This window comes from Aotus nancymaae, unplaced genomic scaffold (genome assembly GCF_030222135.1).
Source record: "Aotus nancymaae isolate 86718 unplaced genomic scaffold, 86718_ANA_hifiasm-v0.15.2.pri h1tg000028l, whole genome shotgun sequence".
In the NCBI taxonomy this organism is placed as follows: domain Eukaryota; kingdom Metazoa; phylum Chordata; class Mammalia; order Primates; family Aotidae; genus Aotus; species Aotus nancymaae.
In genome coordinates, this window is record NW_026988441.1 from 32,754,385 (window position 1) to 32,773,358 (window position 18,974).

General features: G+C 43.0%; 1 protein-coding gene and 1 pseudogene across 2 annotated transcripts in view; one reads left to right on the forward strand and one right to left on the reverse strand.

The window, feature by feature from the left end:
- LOC105705988 (zinc finger protein 709) overlaps positions 1-18,969 on the forward strand; it is a 35,156-nt gene extending 16,187 nt beyond the window's left edge. The window contains exons 1-4 of one of the 2 annotated variants that reach the window (XM_012435999.3): positions 1,944-1,988; positions 15,728-15,854; positions 16,059-16,116; positions 16,856-18,969. In XM_012435999.3, the coding sequence (XP_012291422.2) occupies positions 1,959-1,988; positions 15,728-15,854; positions 16,059-16,116; positions 16,856-18,257 (1,617 nt within the window). In that variant the 5' untranslated portion in view covers positions 1,944-1,958 and the 3' untranslated portion in view covers positions 18,258-18,969. Of the gene's footprint in view, positions 1-1,943; positions 1,989-15,727; positions 15,855-16,058; positions 16,117-16,855 lie in introns of those variants that run through there. The other variant, XM_064381818.1, reaches the window with a different exon arrangement.
- On the reverse strand, positions 5,395-10,720 carry LOC135276683 (large ribosomal subunit protein eL28-like; annotated as a pseudogene).
- Positions 18,970-18,974: the final 5 nt, after the last annotated feature.

Here is an 18,974-nt window from a genome sequence, read left to right on the forward strand (position 1 = left end):
CAGCTACTTGGGAGGCTGAGGCAGGAGAATCGCTTGAACCCAGGAGACAGAGTTTGCAGTGAGTCGAGATCATGCTGCTGCACTCCAGCCTGGTGACAGAGCAAGACTCCATCTCAAAAAAAAAAAAAAAAAAAGACAATCTGTAAAGGTGAGACTTAGAGAAAGTCTCATTTGGGTTGTCTCCTAGGGGAAGGGTTTATAAAGTTGGCAGTTTATTTAGGGCAGAACCTTAAACTGACTCCAGGGGAGAGTTTCTTGCTTTTAAAAATAAAGATCTTGAAGGAGAGGTTGTTTCCACATGAGATGGAAACAGGAGGGCATGTTGAGCTCCCAGAGTTAAATCCTTAGGTTTCTCTGCGTCATTACCAGGGACTAATAGACTCTTGGGCTCCATTTCAACAGAGTCTAACTCTCAAGCTTGGGAATATGTTTGTCACTTGGAGTTTTCCTTGTAAATGGTAGTGCAGTAGACTGCTTAAATGAACCAATTCAGATGTTTCCTTTTCTTCCCTTTTTATTCCTTTATAGAATATTGCTGCCATATAACTCCCCTTTTTCCCATATATTTAATAACTATATTCCCTTGTTGGTGTGTTTTAATTTTTTTTTTTGAGACGGAGTTTCACTCTTGTTACCCAGGCTGGAGTGCAATGGCACGGTCTCAGCTCACTGCAACCTCCACCTCCTGGGTTCAGGCAATTCTCCTGCCTCAGCCTCCTGAGTAGCTGGGATTACAGGCACACGCCACCATGCCCAGCTAATTTTTTGTATTTTTAGTAGAGATGGGGTTTCACCATGTTGACCAGGATGGTCTTGATCTCTTGACCTCGTGATCCACCTGCCTTGGCCTCCCAAAGTGCTGGGATTACAGGCGTGAGCCACCGCGCCCAGCCTGTATTTTAATTTTTTGGCTGAAAATGAGTAGACAGGCCGGGCATGGTGGCTCACACCTGTAATCCCAGCACTTTGGGAAGCCAAGGTGGGCGGATCATTTGAGGTCAGGAGTTTCAGATCAGCCTGACCATCAAGGTGAAACTCCGTCTCTACTAAAATACAAAAATTAGCTGGGTGTGGTGGCAGGTACCTGTAATCTCAGCTACTCGGGAGGCTGAGGCAGGAGAATCACTTGAACGGAGGAGGTGGAGGTTGCAGTGAGCCAAGATTGTGCCACTGAACTCTAGCCTGGACAACAGAGCAAGACTCCTTTTCAAAAAAACAAAAACAAAAACAAAGAAAATGAGTAGACTGAGGGATAACGTGTGAGGAAACTTTGGCCATGCCACCAACAGCCTTTCTTTCCAAATTCCTGACCCCTGCAGGACATCAAACCCTCTCCCATGTTCCAGTGTGGCCTGGCCTAGGCACCCCTCCTGCTCTGAGACATGAGGATGGTTCCTTTGGCCAATGAGAATGGAATTCCCTTTTCTCCAAGAGGAAGAAAAAAGAAAGGCCCATTAGTACAGGGAGACACCAGTGCCAGTTCTAGAAAGCCAGGAGCAAGTTCTTCTTAAATGCCAGTGTCCTCTGGCGAGGCCACATGCTACTGGTTTCTTATTTAAACAATAGGTTTGAGGATCTTTGACTCATTTAACTTATTGATAGAGGAGAATGGATCAGGGAGGATGCCCAAGCTGGCAAGGGCAATGGCCAAGAACCTGCCACTCTGGCTCCTCTCAGGCACTTGCCTTATTTCTCCTCTCTGCATTGTGGGGGGAGGGGCCTAGGGAACTATCCAATCAGGAGTTCTGAGGGCAGGGCCGTGGCAACTGTCCAATTAGGCGTGCTGCAGGGCATCACGTGGGGCGACGCACAGAAGCCCGTGCATTTGGGTTGTTTTCGCCGTCTCACCTTCACTGGTGTTGCCTTTCTCGGCTACTCTGAAAGCCCTGAGGTGGCTCCGCCTCAGCGCAGGATGTGTCGCGATTTACCCTGCGCTGGTCAGGACGGCTGTAAGGAGGATGCTAGGACACCCTGGAGTCCAGGAAATAGTGAGTGTGTGGGGCACGGCCCCAACACGCGGCGGGGAGGAGCTGCCTGAAACCAGCCAGAACTGGTTGGAACCGGCTGTGGAGGACCCGGGCCTCCCCGCGGGCGACTCCGAGATCTGGAACTCGAGTCTCCCAAGGCGCAGCTCGGTCCCCTTGGCCTCAGGGTGGGAGTAGGTCGGCCGTCGGGACCCTGGGCTTCCTGTTTCGTCCCTGCGCGGCAACTTCGGCCCCAGCCCCGGAGCCCTCTCCGGACAGCCCTGCACGCGCAGCCCCGCGTCTCCCCGATTGTGCGGGGGCCATGGGAGGGTCATGGGTAGAATACCCACCTCGGGTGTGGGGTTCGCGCAACTTGAGCGAAACGACGTACCCCAGGTTCTAGAATGTTCCTTACAGCGTTGATGAGGAAATAAATAGGTTTTGTTATACCATAAAGTCGCAGTTTCTAAGACCCTGTAGACGACCTTTAGAGAAGACTTACTGTATTTTAATAAGTTATTTGCCACAGAGCCAAGGAGTAGTCTTTTAGATTTAATTTTGTTGTTGTTCGTGGGTATTTTACGAGAGAGGAAAGCAGACATTACAGCCTGGAAGTTAGTTGTATGCAGTGGTTGTGCCTCACCTCCCAGAATCTCTCCTCGGCACAGACATCTTACATGTTGAGGATCCTCTTTGGAAATTTTTCTGGGTGATCTGTTCTTGAGCTTAGTTGCGGATCAGCATTGAGCCTCCCTGGCTTTGTCACCTTGGAAACGTCGATTTACTTGTGTGTCAGTATTTAAGTAAATGTAAGATGTGTTCAATCACTAGAGTGTGAAAGATGGTGCAAAATATTTCCAAAAAGGCAAGAAAGGTGAATTTCTTGGCGGGGGGGGGGAAGGCGGCATTACATTTTGCTTTTTATTTTTCACTAGAGTGTGAAAGATGGTACAAAATATTTCCAAAAATGTGAATTTTTGAAGGAAAAAAAGCCAGTATTACTTTTTTTTTTTTTTTTTTTTTTTTTTGAGACTGAGTCCCACTTTGTCACTGAGGCTTGAATGCAGTGGGGAGATGAAGGCTCACTGCTGCCTCGATCTCTCCAGCTCAGGCGATTCTCCCACTTCAGCCTCCCGAATAGCTGGGACCACCACACTCAGCTAATTTTTTTTTAATTCTTGTGTGTGTGTGTGTGTGTGTGTGTGTGTGTGTGTGTGTCGTTTCTTAAAGCAAACCCAGCTAATTTTTTGTAGAGAGGGGTCTGTGTTGTCCAGGCTGGTCTCAAACTCCTTAGCTCAGATGATCTTCCCAAAATGTTAAGATTACAGCCGTGAGCCACTGTGCCTAGCCTAAGTAGTATTTTAACCCCTTTTTCTTCTAAGTTTCTGAGGCTCATTTTTTTCTTTTGGTTGATTTCAAAAGGAATTCCAGGCTTAGACTTACAATTCCCAGGTGTGTTAAAATACGATTGTTTAGAAAACCACTTCTGGCTGGGCCTAGTGGCTCATACCTATAATCCCAGCACTTTGGGAGGCCAGGGCGGGTGGATCGCCTGAGCTCAGGAGTTCCAGACCAGCTTGGGCAACATGACTGAACCCTGTCTCTACCAACAAATTAGTCAAGTGTAGTGGCATGTGCCTATGGTCCCAGCTATTTGGGAGGCTGAGGTGGGAGGATCGCTTGAGCCCGGCAGGTGGAGGTTGCAGTGAGCCTAGATAGTGCCACTACACTCCAATCTGGGTGACAGAGTGAGACTCCATCTCAAAAAAAAATTTACTTCTAATAGTTATTGATTAAATTAATAGTTTGACTAATGATTAAATTATTTCATATTAACTCCACATCTTCATTTTCTGAAAGGAATAGATATTTGTGGGTTTTGTGGTGGAACTAGGTGATGTTTTATAGTTTGCTTTCATACTTTATACGTAAATACTTGGTTTGAGTGATTTTGCTGAATTCCTCAAACGCTAGGTTTTTCTCGTTTAAAATATCAAAAGTGTTCCAAAGTCGCATGACTGTTGAGCAGAGGCCTGAGGCAATGACTAGAAGGTAGGGCCACCTTTGACTCTGACAAGGGAAGTAATTAAGACCCAGGTGATTCTTCCTAGGGTGCTTCCCCTGCAGGTGTCCTACGTACGCCTATCAAGGAGAGCAGGTGTCCTACGTACGCCTATCAAGGAAAGACCCTTTTAGTACTGACAGAAACTGAGCATTGAAAACCTGGGGATCCACATGTACGTGGTGGGGAGGGGAACAGCATGACACTTTCTGAGGTTGTAATTGTAGTTTCCTTGGGCCTGCTTTTAGACATTGGATTTGAGTGATAGTAGTTGTTCCTTTGAGACAGGGTCTTGCTCTGTCACCCAGGCTGGGGTGCAGTGGCACAGTCTTGGGTCACTGCAGCCTCGACCTCCTGGGCTTAAGTGATCCATCTGCCTCAGCCTTCCAAGTAGCTACGACTACAGGCACATGCTTCCATGCTCGGGTAATTTTTTTTGTTAGTTTGTTTGTTTTTTGTAAAGACAGAGTCTTGATATATTGCCCTAACTGGTCTCAAACTCGTGGCCTCAAGGAATCCCATCTTGGCCTCCCAGGTGCTGGGATTACAGGCATGAGCCACCACTCCTGGCCTTCAGTTTTGTATCCCCAGTGTTGCTGCATTCAGAGTGTAATATTTACATGTTGAGAAAGTCTGTGAAGTTAGGACTTTTGTCTCCTGGATCTAAGATTGACGAATTTGAGAGTTCATTTGGGTCAGAACCTTAAACTGAATCTGGGACTGAACTATTGTGGGTACCTTAATGGTGAGAGTCTGAACCCCAAGCTTGTTAAGGTGTCTGACCTACTGCAGGTGGGTTTTACAGTTCTGAATTGTGGGAAAGCAGGCTGCTTAGCTGTTCAGAATATTTGTGTTTCTTTCCTTTGGATTCCTTTATCTGTTTATTTTGGTGCTTCAACTGTAGTTTCCCTTAGCATTTTGTAATTTTATACAACATGTGAGTGTGAAGGATTTTAGTTCCTTCAACTTTGAAAATGAAAGTTGATAATGAAATACAATGTAAGGCAAGAGAATTCTGGAACCAAACAGAATTTTGTGTTCCAGATATTTTGTGCAAAAGAATCTGAAGAAACGAGATGAGTGCATTGAAGTTCTCGGGTGCATTTTTCATTTTTAAGTCAGTTGTGTGTGTGCATATCCCTAGAGAACATGGCATTTAAAAGGCTCTACTCTTCCTAAGAAAAATAAATTTTTATTTTAATTGGTGAAAATTCAGTTGTGTTCCTATTTTAATGATATGAGGGAAACTACTCAAAGCGTATGTAATCTTTGAGGCTTTTTTACGTTTAGAAAATTAGGTTTAATTCCATGATGCATTAAATAGGCTACTCATCCCTGAAAGCACTGCCCTCTGTGGGATACAGTAGAAAGACAAAATATGATGCAATTTGTCATTTAGTTAGAGATTTTTTTTCTTAATTTACACTTTTATGCCCATTATTTAAAGGATGAAATCTTAGAATGGTTTCCTATGTTTAAAAAATGTTAAAATTCAATAAATTTTAGAAATAAGTTAATTAAAAATAATGGCTAATAGTAAAGTATGGTTTAAATAATTTTTTCAATCATTTAAAATACAAAGGTTTTTAAAAAAATCTAAAAGAAAGTGTAGGTTGAGGAAACTTACTGCCAGATTATCTTGGTTTACCCTAATGCTCTTGCTCCAGCCACCCCCAGATAACCAGTTTCGATAATTACTTGTGCATCTGTGTTTCTTTATATAAAAACAAACAATTGCAAATGCGTATTTTTCCTGTTTACTATTGGCAAACGCGTTGTCGTCATCGTTGTTGTTAGAGACAGAGGACAGCGTCTTGCTCTGTCACCCAGGCTGGAGTGCAGTAGTGCTGTCATAGCTCCCTGTAACCTTGAACTCCTGGACTCAAGTGATTCTCCCATCTCAGCTTCCTGAGTAGCTAGGTCTACAATTGCTTGCCACCACACCCATCTACTTGATTTTTTATATAGAGATGGGGTCTGGCTGTGTTGCTTAGGCTGGTCTTGAATTCCTGGGCTAGAGTGATCCTCCACTTTGGCCTCCCAAAGCATTGAGATTGCAACCATGTGCCACCAGAGAGCCACCATGCCTGGCCCTATTCACCATTGTTGTTATAATTAGTGGTTGGACTCCACATTTTTAATGTTTCACAACTGACCACTTCATCCTCTTCCCTTTATGTCCCACATCTGGACAAGCTGAGAAGGCCTGGGCATACTTCCTCTGTCATAGGCAGGAGATTCAAACCACATAACCAGCTGCCCATGCAGAGGAACTTGCACCCAGCCCCATTTCCAACCACTGGGCAAGTTCCTTTCCTTGCTCTTTTAAGCCATTTCCCACCTGCTTGAGAGGCCTGCCCTGTTCTCCCTAGAGACCTCAATCATGGGAGTAATAAGTCTTTTCATACCCTGTCTGTGTGTGTGTCATCAGTGTCATCATTGCAGCTACGGCTCTCTAGGTGACTAGCAGTTGGTGCTGTGAACAAGATGTTTAGACACTGACCACCACTCACGGATGTATCTTGTTCTGAATTGCTAACCTGCTCTGTGGCCCATTTAGAGTTTGAGCTGCTGCTTACTGGGAGCTATGCTTTGTGCTGTGCTGCTCTGTGTTTCTTCCATTGTTGTGCCTTACCAAGTCTGGTTCTAGATTAAGCTGACCTTAGTTGACAGTTTGATAATTCCTTGGAATTTGGGAGCTGGAGTTTGGGAGTAGGGCCCTCCTTAAAGTGGTCCTGGGTTTACATCCTGGGTAGGACCTACCTGTGTTTTTCTTTTTTCGGCAGGGGGCGGGGGGAGGTGAGAGAGCCAGCTGACTCTTGCTTTGAGGGCAGGGGGCTCAGGAGCTCTTGGTGGGGGCGGGTTTGCCTCCTCTTCACCATCACAGGCTTTTGGCTGCACAGGATGGCGCTGGCCCTGCGATAGCTGCCATACGCAGCTGGGGCGGTACTTGTTCTTGTGGATCATGTGTCTGATGCTGCTGAGCGTGATGCCAGCATTCTTGTTGATGATGGTCTGCATGTAGGAGGTAGCAGGCTTCTGGCCCAATCTCTGCTTGGTAACCACTACACTACACCTTTGGTGTCAGCTACCGGCTCCATGCCCACAGTCTTGCGGTGAATCAGCCCCTTGTAGTGGAAGTTGTGGGCCTTCAAGTTACTGGGTTCGGTGCTATAGGTCTGCTTATTCCTCTTCATCAGGAAACAGGAGCGTTTCCGCACAACCATCCATTGCAGATTCGCAGACTTGGTGGTGGCTCCTCTTGCAGCACCGGCCTGAGACAGAAAGAACCCTACCTGTGTATTTATGGTGAAGTTGTGACTGATGTCTGGGTTGCCCCAAATGTAAAGACTGGGAGTGGGGGGGGACTATATACACTGGGCCAGAGGTTGGTCATTATGTGGCTGCTCCTGGAAAAGCAGTCCTTTAAAAAGAAGAGAGGGAAGGAAGAGGAGGGGGGAACAGCAGTCATTAGATGATGGGCTGAGTCCACACTCTAACAGCAGAAGCTTCCCCAAGACCCTTAAGTGCTGTTGCTGCTGCTTCGTGTGCCTCTACCACAACGGAGATCTTGACCTTGGATTTAGTGGGGGATAACGCCCATGGCATAGCTGTGGCATAGCAAAGAAGTTAGTTCAAACCTGACTTAAACCTGGGGTTCTTAAACCTTCTAGAGCAAGCATTGCCATAGGGGAGGCCCTTCACCCTGGTGGTAGAAAAAGTATTAGTACCAAGTTAGAGAGGACACACCCTCTCCCCAAGTATATACAGTAACCAAAAAATGAAACAGGGATGGGAAGAAACAAAAGAAAAAAACACTGATGAAATAGAAGTTCACGTTTTGACCCAGTTGGAAATGTATTAAAGGAATTTGCATAACAAAAATCATAAAAGGGCACTCCTTGGCTTTTGGCCCCTACAATGGAGGTTCTGAATTTTAACATCTGCATCAGTTGATAAACCTTCATGGGATGAATACAAGTCTCATGTTATAGTTACACCTGGGTATCCCACCAAATTTGATGAAGGTATGCTGATAATCATAGAGGAGTTACTGAATATAAAATAGAGCAGAAATCGCTGTCCCTCTCCTTAGCCATCCAACTATTGTCTTGGCTAAGTCACTCTTGGTTTTATTATAGAACAGATTGTCTTAAAATATCTCATAGGGCTAGGTGCGGTGGCTCATGCTTGTAATCCTAGCACCTTGGGAGGCCAAAGTGGGTGGATTGCTTGAGCCTAGGAGTTGAAGACTAGCTTAGGCAACATGTTGGGACCTGGTGTCTACAAAAAATACAAAAATTAGGTGGGCATGGTGGCACGTACCTGTAGTCCTGGCTACTTGGGAGGCTGAGGTAGGAGGGTAGTTTGAGCGTGGGGGTTGGGGCTGCAGTGAGCTGTGACTGTGCCACTGCTCTCCAGCCTGGGTGACAGGGCAACACCCCATCCCTTAAAAATCCCACAATGATCAATGTTCTGGGATTACAGGCATGAGCCACTGTACCTGGCCATAAATTTAAATTAGGTCTTTAGCACTTACAAATTAGATTGACAAAATGGGATCCTATGGAACTTACTCCTCAATTAAATTAGTTAATATGACTCATTTTAATTGAACTGGGACTTAAAGGATTGACAACCATTTTACAAAATTATTATACGAAATGCTTGTAGTAAAGGGGCAGTTATCCCCAGTGCTGCTTTTTTTTTGTTGTTGTTGTTTGTTTGTTTATTTTGACATCTCTGTTGCCCAGGCTGGAATCCAGTGATGCGATCATAACTCACTGCAGCCTCCAACACCTGGACTCAAGAAGTCCTCCTGCATCAGTCTCCTGAGAAACTGGGACCGCTGCTGCACCACCATGCTCAGCTAATTTTTTTTTTTTTAGAGATGGTATCTCACTATGTTGCCCAGGCTGGTCTTGACCCCCTGGGCTCAAGCAGTCCTCCTACCTCAGCCTCCCAAAGTGCTGGGATTCCGGACATGAGCCACTGCTGGCCTGTTATTTTGTTTATTTATTTATTTATTTTTTTTGAGATACAGTCTTCCTCTGTCATCCAGGCTGGAGTGCAGTGGTGTGATCTTGGCTCACTGAAACCTCTACCACCTGGATTTGAGCGATTCTTCTGCCTTGGCCTTGCAAGTAGCTGGGATTACAGACATCCACCACTACGCCCAACTAATTTTTGCATTTTTTAAAGTAAAGACAGGGTTTCACCATGTTGGCCAGGCTAGTCTTGAACTCCTGACCTCAGGTAATCTACCCCCACTCAGTCTCCCAAAGTACTGGGATTATAGGCATGAGCCACGGTGCCTGGCCCTCAGTGTCTGTTTCAACAGACTCTTAGCTGTGGTTTGCCTTCACCTATGAAGGGATTTGGTCTACCTTTACCTGGTTACTTTTCAGGGAACCTCAGTAGCCTTGCTTTGTAGTCTTTGCCAGCAAGATCTAAATTTTATCTACCTTCCTCCAGGAGCACAGGCATGGCATTACATTAAAGTCATTGCTGGCCAGGTGCCGTGGCTCATGCCTGTAATCCCAGCACCATGGGGAGGCTGAGGCAGGAAGGTCACTTGAGGTCAGGAAGTCGAGACTAGCCTGGCCAACGTGGCAAAACCCTGTCTCTACTTTTAAAAAATACAAAAATTAGCCCAGTGTGGTGGTGGATGCCTGTAATCTTAGCTACTTGGGAGGCTGAGGCACAAGAATTGCTTGAACCTGGGAGGTGGAGATTGCAGTGAACCAAGATTGTGCCACTGCACTCCAGCTTGAGTGACAGAGCAAGACTCTGTCTCATAAAAAAAAGTCATTGCTCTCTCGGGACAGTCATTTGACATTCATTCAGGATATATGAATATTGAAAGAAAAGAGCTTACAAAAATTGGAAAGGCCATTGCCCCATCTAGAATGAAAGAGGCACTGACACCTTGGCTAAATTCCTGAAAATTATGTGGTAAGCAAAGGACCACATCCTCCCTGACATAGTGAAGAAATTGCCTGTTTTTTTTGAGACAGGGTCTCACTGTCACCCAGGCTGGAGTGCAGTGGTGCACCTCAGCTCACCACAATCTCTGCCTCCCAGGTTCCAGCGATTCTCATGCCTCAGCCTCCCGAGTAGCTGGGATTACAGGCATGCGCCACCACACCTGGCTAATTTTTTTGTATTTTTAGTAGAGACGAGGTTTTATTTTGTTGGCCAGGCTAAGAAATAGCTATTGACTTTTTCGCTATCACAGTATCTTTTAGATTCTTTTGATGTTCTGGAGGCAGCATAATCCTTGGGTGCAAATTTTAATTAAATCCATTTATGCTGTGACTTGCAGGTTGGCCCACCTTGAATGGGTATTTCTACCACAGAGGCTTCTAGACTGTATTCAAAATTGCCAGGCAGTTAATGCCCTCAGACTCCTTTACTATGTAACAGGCTTTAAACCCCTTCTTATGACCCCTGTAGGTAGCCAGATGGTTGTAAGTTGTCCACAGGCTTCTGACACAACCCCACACTATGTGCCAGTACCATGTTGACTAGAAACGCTGAGTGAAGGGACTCCCTTGCCTTATTCTTATCTTACTTGGAAAGCATCTTGTTTTTCACTATTAAGTATGATGTCAGCTGTAGGTTTCTTGTAGATGTTCTTTCTCAAGAAGTAGTTTCCCTCTATTCCTAGTTTGCTACCATAAATGGATGTCATACTTTTCCAAATGCTTTCTCATTTTCATTATCCTCCCTTTCATTTGTGATGTTAGTAATTGCTGTCCTCTTTGTTTTCCTCAGTTAGCTTGGTTGATTTTTATCAAATTTATCCACATTTTATCAATTTCATTCATCTTTTCAAAGAGCTGGCTTTCAGTTTTGATTTTTTTGTATTGATTTCTTACAGTTTCACTTTTTAAAAAAATTTCTTTCGCTTACTATGGTTTTAATTTGCCTTTTCTAATTTCCTAAGGCACATGCTTAGATAATTGATGATATATTTTTCTTCCTTTCTACTGTATATGTTCAATAGCATAACTTTTTCTCTATGTACTCCTTTTGCTGTATCCCACAAAGGTGTGTGTGTGTGTGTGTGTGTGTGTGTGTGTGTGTGTTTGAGACAGAGTCTTACTCTATTGCCCAGGCTGGAATGTAGTGGAGTGATCTTGGCTCACTGCAACCTCTGCCTCACGGTTTCAAGCGAATCTCATGCTTCAGCCTCCCAACTAGCTAGGATTACAGGCATGTGCCAGCATGCCTAATTTTTTGTTTTTTTTAATAGAGATAGGTTGTTGCCCAGTCTCGTCTCGAACTCCTGACCTCAAGTGATTCACCCACCTCAGCCTCCCAAAGTGCTGGGATTACAGGCATGGCCACCGCGCCCAGTCCCTACAAAGTTTAGTAAGCTGTATTTGCATTCATTTATTATTTATTTATTTTTGAGATGGAGTCTTGCTCTGTCGCCTAGGCTGGAGTGCAGTGGCACAATCTCGGCTCACTGCAACCTCCACCTCCCTGCTTCAAGCAGTTCCCCTGCCTCAGCCTCCCAAGTAGCTGAGATTACAGGCACATGCCACCATACCTGGCTAATTTTTTTGTATTTTTAGTAGAAACAGGGTTTCACCATGTTGGCCAGACTGGTCTCGAACTCGTGACCTCAGGCAGTCCGCCCACCTTGGCTTCCCAAAGTACTGGGATTACAGGCATGAGACACTATGCCCAACCATTCATTCATTTAGATAAAATAGTTTTATGAGATTTTGAGGGCTGCTTTTTAACACAAAAGGAAATATTTTTAAAAAAGAAAAAAACTAGTTTTTAATTGCCCTTGAAACTACTTTCATCCATGGGCCGTTCAGAAGTGTGTGGTTTAATCTGCAAGTATTTTGAGGTTTTTCAACTGTTTTTTTGTTACTGATTTTTAGATTAATGCCATTGTAGTCTGAGAGCATATTTTATATAATTTTTCTTTCAAGTTTGTTAAGGTGTTTTTTTTTTTAATCTGCTGTGACCTTCTGGATAAGGTGTGTTTTATGTCCCACAATGTAGTCTGTCTTATCTTGGTGACAGTTCTTGGTGAACTTGAGAATTATGTGTATACTGCTGTAGTTGGATGAAGTATTCCATGGATTTCAGTGAAATCTATTGTTTGGTGCTACTCAATTCACCTATGTCCTTCCTGTTTTCTTTTTCTTTTCTTTTTTTTTGAGACAGAGTCTCACTGTGTCACCTAGGCTGGAGTGCAGTGCTGCCATCTGGGCTCACTGCAGCCTCTGCCTCCTGGGTTCAAGCGATTCTGCATCAGTTTCCCGAGTAGCTGGGATTACAGGCATGTGCCACCACACCTGGCTAAATTTTGTAATTTAAATAGAGACAGGGTTTCGCCATGTTGGCCATACTAGTCTCAAACTCCTGGCTTCAAGCGATCCCCCTACCTCGGCCTCCCAGAGTTCTGGGATTACAGGAGTGAACCACTGCTCTCGGCTTGTCCTTCCTGTTTTTTCTGCCTACTGGATCTCTTAATTACTGATAGAAGGGTGTTGGAATCCCAACCATAGTCATGGATTCATGTATTTCTCCTTGTAGTCCTATCAGATTTTGCCTTGTGTATTTTGCAGTTCTTTTGTTATACACATATATACTAAAGATTACACATAGATTCTCTGTGTCCTCTTAGAGAATCAACCCCTTGGCCAGGTTAGCTCATGCCTGTAATTTCAGCACTTTGGGAGGCTGAGGCGGGTGGATCACTTGAGGTCAGGAGTTCCAGACCAGCCTGGCCATCATGATGAAACCTTATCTCTACTAAAAATACAAATTAGCCAGGTATGGTGGCACATGCCTGTAATCCCAGCTACTCAGAAGGCTGAGGCAGGAGAATTGCTTGAACCTGGGAGGCAGAGGTTGCAGTGAGCCAAGACTGCACCACTGCATTCCATCCTGGGCAACAGAGCAAGACTCCATCTCAAAAAAAAAAAAAAAAAAAAAAAAAAAGAGAGAGAGAAAGAGGGAATCAACCCCTTTATCATTATGGAATACCGTACTACATTATGTTTGTAAGTGTTCCTTGCTCAGAAGTCCACTTTGTTTGAAATTAATAAAGTTTTGCTAGGTTTTCTTTGATTAGTGTTAGCATGGTATGCCATTTTCTGTTACTTTACTTTTAATCATCTGTGTGTATATTTAAAATGTGTTTCTTGGCCAGGCATAGTGGCTCTTGCCTGTTAATCCCAGCACTTTGGGAGGCCAAGGTGAGCAGATCACCTGTGGTCAGAAGTTTGAGACCAGCTGGCCAGCATATAGTAAAACCTCATCTTTACTAAAAAATACAAAAATTAGCTGGGTGTGGTGGCACACACCCATAGTCCCAGATGCTTGAGAGGCAGGAGAATCACTTAAACCTGGGATGAGGAGGTTGCAGTGAGCCGAGATCATGCCAGTGTACTCCAGCCTGGGTGACAGAGTAAGACTCCATCTCTTAAAAAAAAAGAATCAAAGAAACAGTTTATTGTAGACAACATATATAATTAGGTGGTTTTCTTGTAGATAACATAATTCTAAATTTTCTTTGTGACTTCTGTCTTTGTTTACCCGATTTCATTTTTTCCCCTTAACATATCAATTATACTATTTTAAAACTATTTTAATGATTGCCCTTGAGTTTGCCATATACAATTATCCCAAGCCCTCTTGCTAGCAATCTTAGACCACTTTACTGGTTGCCCAAGTACCTCATAATAGAGTATTCCCAATTCCTCCCTCCCGTATAACAATGCTGTTACTCATTTCACTAATCCATAAGCTGTACTTACTGAATGTGCTGTAGCTATTATTACTGTGAACAACCTGTTATCTGTCACATTAATCGAGAATGAGAAAATAATTATATTTTACTTCCACTTATGCCTTCTCTGTTGCAGTACTTTGTCATTTAACTTCTTTCTGATGAATTTAGCATTTCTTGCAAAGTGGGTGTACTAATGACCGAGTGAGTCCCTCAGTTTTTTGTCTCAAAGTGTTACACATTCATTTGAAGGATAATTTTGCTTGATACAGATTTTTTCTTTCAGAACTTTCACTCTACTTTCTCCTTGCTTGTATGGTTTCTAAGAAGAAGTTCAATTTAAATCATCCCTTTTGTCTAGAGTGGCTGGGGAATCACTTCCTTCTTAAATTGGAGAAAGGGCATTTTATATTCTTTTGGAGGAAACCTCTGCTGAGAATCTTTTATATATTTTATAATCATGGGTGAATTCATCACATCATTGTGGACTGTAATGCACTTTCTTGTAAATTGCAAATCCTAACCTGTTCGTCAAGGTCAGCAAAGCCCAAGGTTAACTGTAATGGTTCTGCTGGAAAGAGCTCTTTTGGCATTTTGCCATCTCGGGATGTGTGCATGTATTTGCTAAAAATTGGTGGGAAGTACCCCTGAGGCTCAGAAGCATAGAGATTTTGCGATCTCAAGTTGTCATGCTTTTTTCCTCATGCCTGAGCTCTAACTTCCCAGCAACTTAATAGCTCCATGAAATGGGACAGAAAGAAATAAGTCTCTGATAAATGTTAACACAAGTGAAAATAAATACTTCTCCAGGGTGGAGTGAAGTGGTGCGATCTCAGCTCACTGCAACCTCTGCCTCCCAGGCTCAAGTGATTCTTGTGCCTCAGCTTCGTGAGTAGCTGGGATTATAGATGCGCACCACTACACCCACCTAATTTTTTGATGGTTTTTTTTTTTGGGGGGGGTGCGGGGAGATGGAGTCTCACTCTGTCGCCCAGGCTGAAGTGCAATGGTGCGATCTCAGCTCACTGCAGCCTCTGTCTCCCAGGTTCAAGCGATTCTCTTGCCTCAGCCTCCCGGGTATTTCAGGCATGCATCATCACACCTAGCTAATTTTGTATTTTTAATAGAGACAGGGTTTCACCATGTTAGCCAAGCTGGTCTTGAACTCCTGACCTCAGGTGATCCATCCACCTTGGCCTCCCAAAGTGCTGGGATTACAGGCAGCAGCCACTGAGATAGGGTTTCACCATGTTGCCCAGGCTGGTTTCAAACTCCTGAGCTCAGGCAGTCTGCCCGCCTCGCTCTCCCTAAGTGCTAGGTTTACAGGCATGAGCCATCATGCCCAGCCATGTTCTCCAAAAGAAATATTTTGATTGAACTGGCTGGATTTGACTACCTTGAATATGCTGGAGTATCTCAAGGCAGTATGGTCAGCTGAATATTGTTACAAGTTTGATTTCCATATGCCTCTTATTCTCATGTTTAGTGATGGGAATAGTAGAAGAAGCTTCTAGTTCTTTGGTATACTTGTATTCATTCACATATTACCCAGATTTGACCCTTTGTCTCATGGAATGTTGAGTGATGTGATGTATAAGAAGAAAGATGAGTTTTTTTCATAAAAAATTGGTTTTAAAATGGAATTTTTTTGTACAGCACTTCTCTTTTCCAGTTTGCTCTGGATCCTGCCATTGGAAAGCAATATGATTGAGGTGATCACTCAGTGATCTTTCTACAGTAAAAGTGTAGACATAATTTTCATGTGTTCATAATGCTGATAAATTTCTGAGAGAGTGTGGCCAAAGAGAGTTCCGACAACAAATTCATAGAATAAATCTCTGGAGATTACAGAATTATCATGAACATCTTATGACTTGAGTATAGATGCCCAGTGCTGTCAGTCTCACCCATTCTCCTTTACACATATGTGGGATGTTTTAGGACTCAGTGACCTTTGAGGATGTGGCTGTGAACTTCACCCAGGAGGAGTGGGCTTTGCTGGATCCTTCACAGAAAAAACTCTACAGAGATGTGATGTGGGAAACCTTCAGGAACCTGGCCTCTATAGGTAAAAATGAAATAATTCCATCATGTTCTTGAATGAATTAAAGAATCCCTTTTTCTTAGATATCAATGCTTTTCCAAGATGTGGAATGTGAAAAGGCAGTACTTTTGTAAATAAATCAGACACGGTCACACACAGACCTAGAATCTAATAATTTTTCTGTAATTTCTAATAATTTATGATAATTTTTCTGGTTCTTCATTTCAGGAAAACAAAAAGAATGGAACGTTGAAGAGGAATACAAAAACCAGGGGAGAAATCTCAGGTGAGTCACACTCAGAAAAGAAAGCTGTGTTCTAGGAGAAAATCTTAGTATGCCATTAAATTTGACAAATAAGGAAACAAAACGAATAAGCTGAGCCTCAAATGTATCTGTTCTTAGAAAATATTAACCCAGCCGGGTGCAGTGGCTCACGCTTATAATCCCAGCACTTTGGGAGGCTGAGGTGGGTGGATCACCTGAGGTCAGGGGTTCGAGACCAGTCTGACCAACATGGAGAAACCCCGTTTCTACTAAAAATACAAAATTAGCTGGGCGTGGTGGTGCATGCCTGTAATCCCAACTACTCAGGAGGGTGAGGCAGGAAGATCTCTTGAACCCAGGAGGTGGAGGTTTTGGTGAGCCAGATTGTGCCATTGCATTCCAGCCTGGGCAACAAGAGTGAAACTCCATTTCAAAATACACACATACATACACACACACACGCATACGCAAACCCAAAGTGCTTTCTAAAATGTGATGTAGATGTTCAGTGTTTGAAAAATAGTTCACTTGGAAACAGTATTAAGACATCCATATGTAAATATCAGTGTTTTCGTAATAGCTATGTTTGAGCCCTCTTGCAGAGCCACAGCATTCAATACATTCACTTCTCACGCAGTTTAGACAGGACAAAAATTCTACACTTCCCCTGAAAGTGGAAAAAAAAAGTTACTCTAGTATCAATTAATAAACAGAAAATATTTAATAAATGAACTATTAATGTGCTGCTCATTTTTTACAGAAGTCATATGGTAGAGAGATTCTTTGAAAGTAAAGAAGGTAGTCATGGTGGAGAAAGTTTCAGCCAGATTCCAAATCTCAGTCTGAACAAGAAAACACTTTCTGGAGGAAAGCTGTGGGAAAGCAGTGTATGTGGAAAAGTCTTGAGCCATCATTCATCCCTTAACAGTCACATTAGGTCTTACATAAGACACAAACTGTATAAGTGTCAGGAATATGGAGAGAAGCCCTATAAATGTAAGGAATGTGGGAAACCCTTCAGTTATCTGCAGTCTTTTAAAAAACATAAAAGAAAACACAGTGCAGGGATATGCTACAAATGTAAGGCCTGTGGGAAAGCCTTCAGTTGTCAACGTTCTTTCCAAATACATGGAAGGACTCACACTGGAGATAAACCCTATAAATGTAAAGAATGTGGAAAGGCATTCAGATATTACCAGTCTGCTCAAAGACATGAAAAGGCTCATACTGGAGAGAAACCCTACAAATGTAAGGAATGTGGGAAACCCTTCATTTACCGCCATTCTGCTCGAGCACATGAAAGGAATCACACTGTACAGAAACGCTATGAATGTAAACAATGTGGAAAAACCTACATATCTTCTGTAGGTTTTCAAGCACATGAAAGAACTCACACTGGAGAAAAACCCTATGAATGTCAAAAATGTGGAAAAGTGTTTGTGTATCACAACTCTGCTAAAAGACATGAAAAGACTCATACTAAAGAGAAACCCTACAAATGTAGGGAATGTGGGAAGGCCTTCAGTTATCACTATACTGCTCAAAAACATGAAAGGAATCACACTGCACAGAAACACTATGAATGTAAACTGTGTGGGAAAACTTACATGTCTCGTTTAGGTTTTAAAGCACATGAAAGTATTCACACTGGAGATAAACCCTTTGAATGTCAAAAATGTGGAAAAGCATTCAGATATTACTACTCAGCTCAAAGACATGAAAGGATTCATACTGGAGAGAAACCCTACAAATGTAAGGAATGTGGGAAAGCCTTTTATTGTTGCAGTTCTGCCAAAAGACATGAAGGGATACACACAGCAACGAAACAGTATGAATGTAAAGAATGTGGGAAAATGTACGTTTCTCTTCTGGGTTTGCGAACACATGAAAGGACCCACACTGGAGAGAAACCCTATGAATGTAAACAGTGTGGTAAAGCCTTCAGTAATTCCAGTTATATTCACATACATGAGAGAATTCATACTGGAGAGAAACCCTATGAATGTAAAGAATGTGGAAAATTCTTCAGTTTTCGTACAGGCTTTCGAGTACACGTGAGAATGCACACTGGAGAGAAACCTTATAAATGTGAGGATTGTGGCAATGCCTTCATTTGGCGCACATCCTTACAATACCACATGAGAAAAGTTCACACTGAATAGAAACTCTATAAATGTAAAATATCAAATGTTTTTCAATTTTAATGCTTTTCAAAGTCATATGAAATTTATACTGGAGAGTAGTTGCATGAAAGTAAGTAATACAGGAAAGCCTGATACAAATTAATGCAGGTATAATGCTCTAGAAGATTCATGCCATGAAATATTACAAATGTACTGTCTTTATCCGTGCCATATCCTTTTTTGATTCTTCCTAGTTTTTAATATATTTTTATTTTAATATATTTTTATATGTGTGTATATGTATATATATGTTTGTAGAGACAGGCAGCATTGTGTTGCCCAGGCTGATGGCCAACTCTCCTGACCTCAAGTAATCCTCCCACTTCAGCCCCACAAAGTGCTGAGATTATAGGCTTGAGCCACCACACTTGGCCAGGTTGGTTTTTTTTTTTTTTTTTTTTTTTGAGATGATGGGTCTCACCATGTTGCCCAGGCTGGCCTTGAACTTGTAGGCTCATGAGATCCTCCCACCTTCAGCCTCCTGAGTAGCTGGGGCTACAGGTGTGTGCTGCCATGCCTGGCTTAGTGCCACATTCTTAAAGTGGATCTCTGAACTGTGGGTTCCTACTTATTTTCATAAATGAACACTGAGGTGGGATTATTCTGCAAATACTCCTTAAGAAATAGTGTAGAACTGTAATTGGTAGTGTTTTTTTCTTAAGTCACTTAATAACATTTTTCCTCTTAATAATTTTT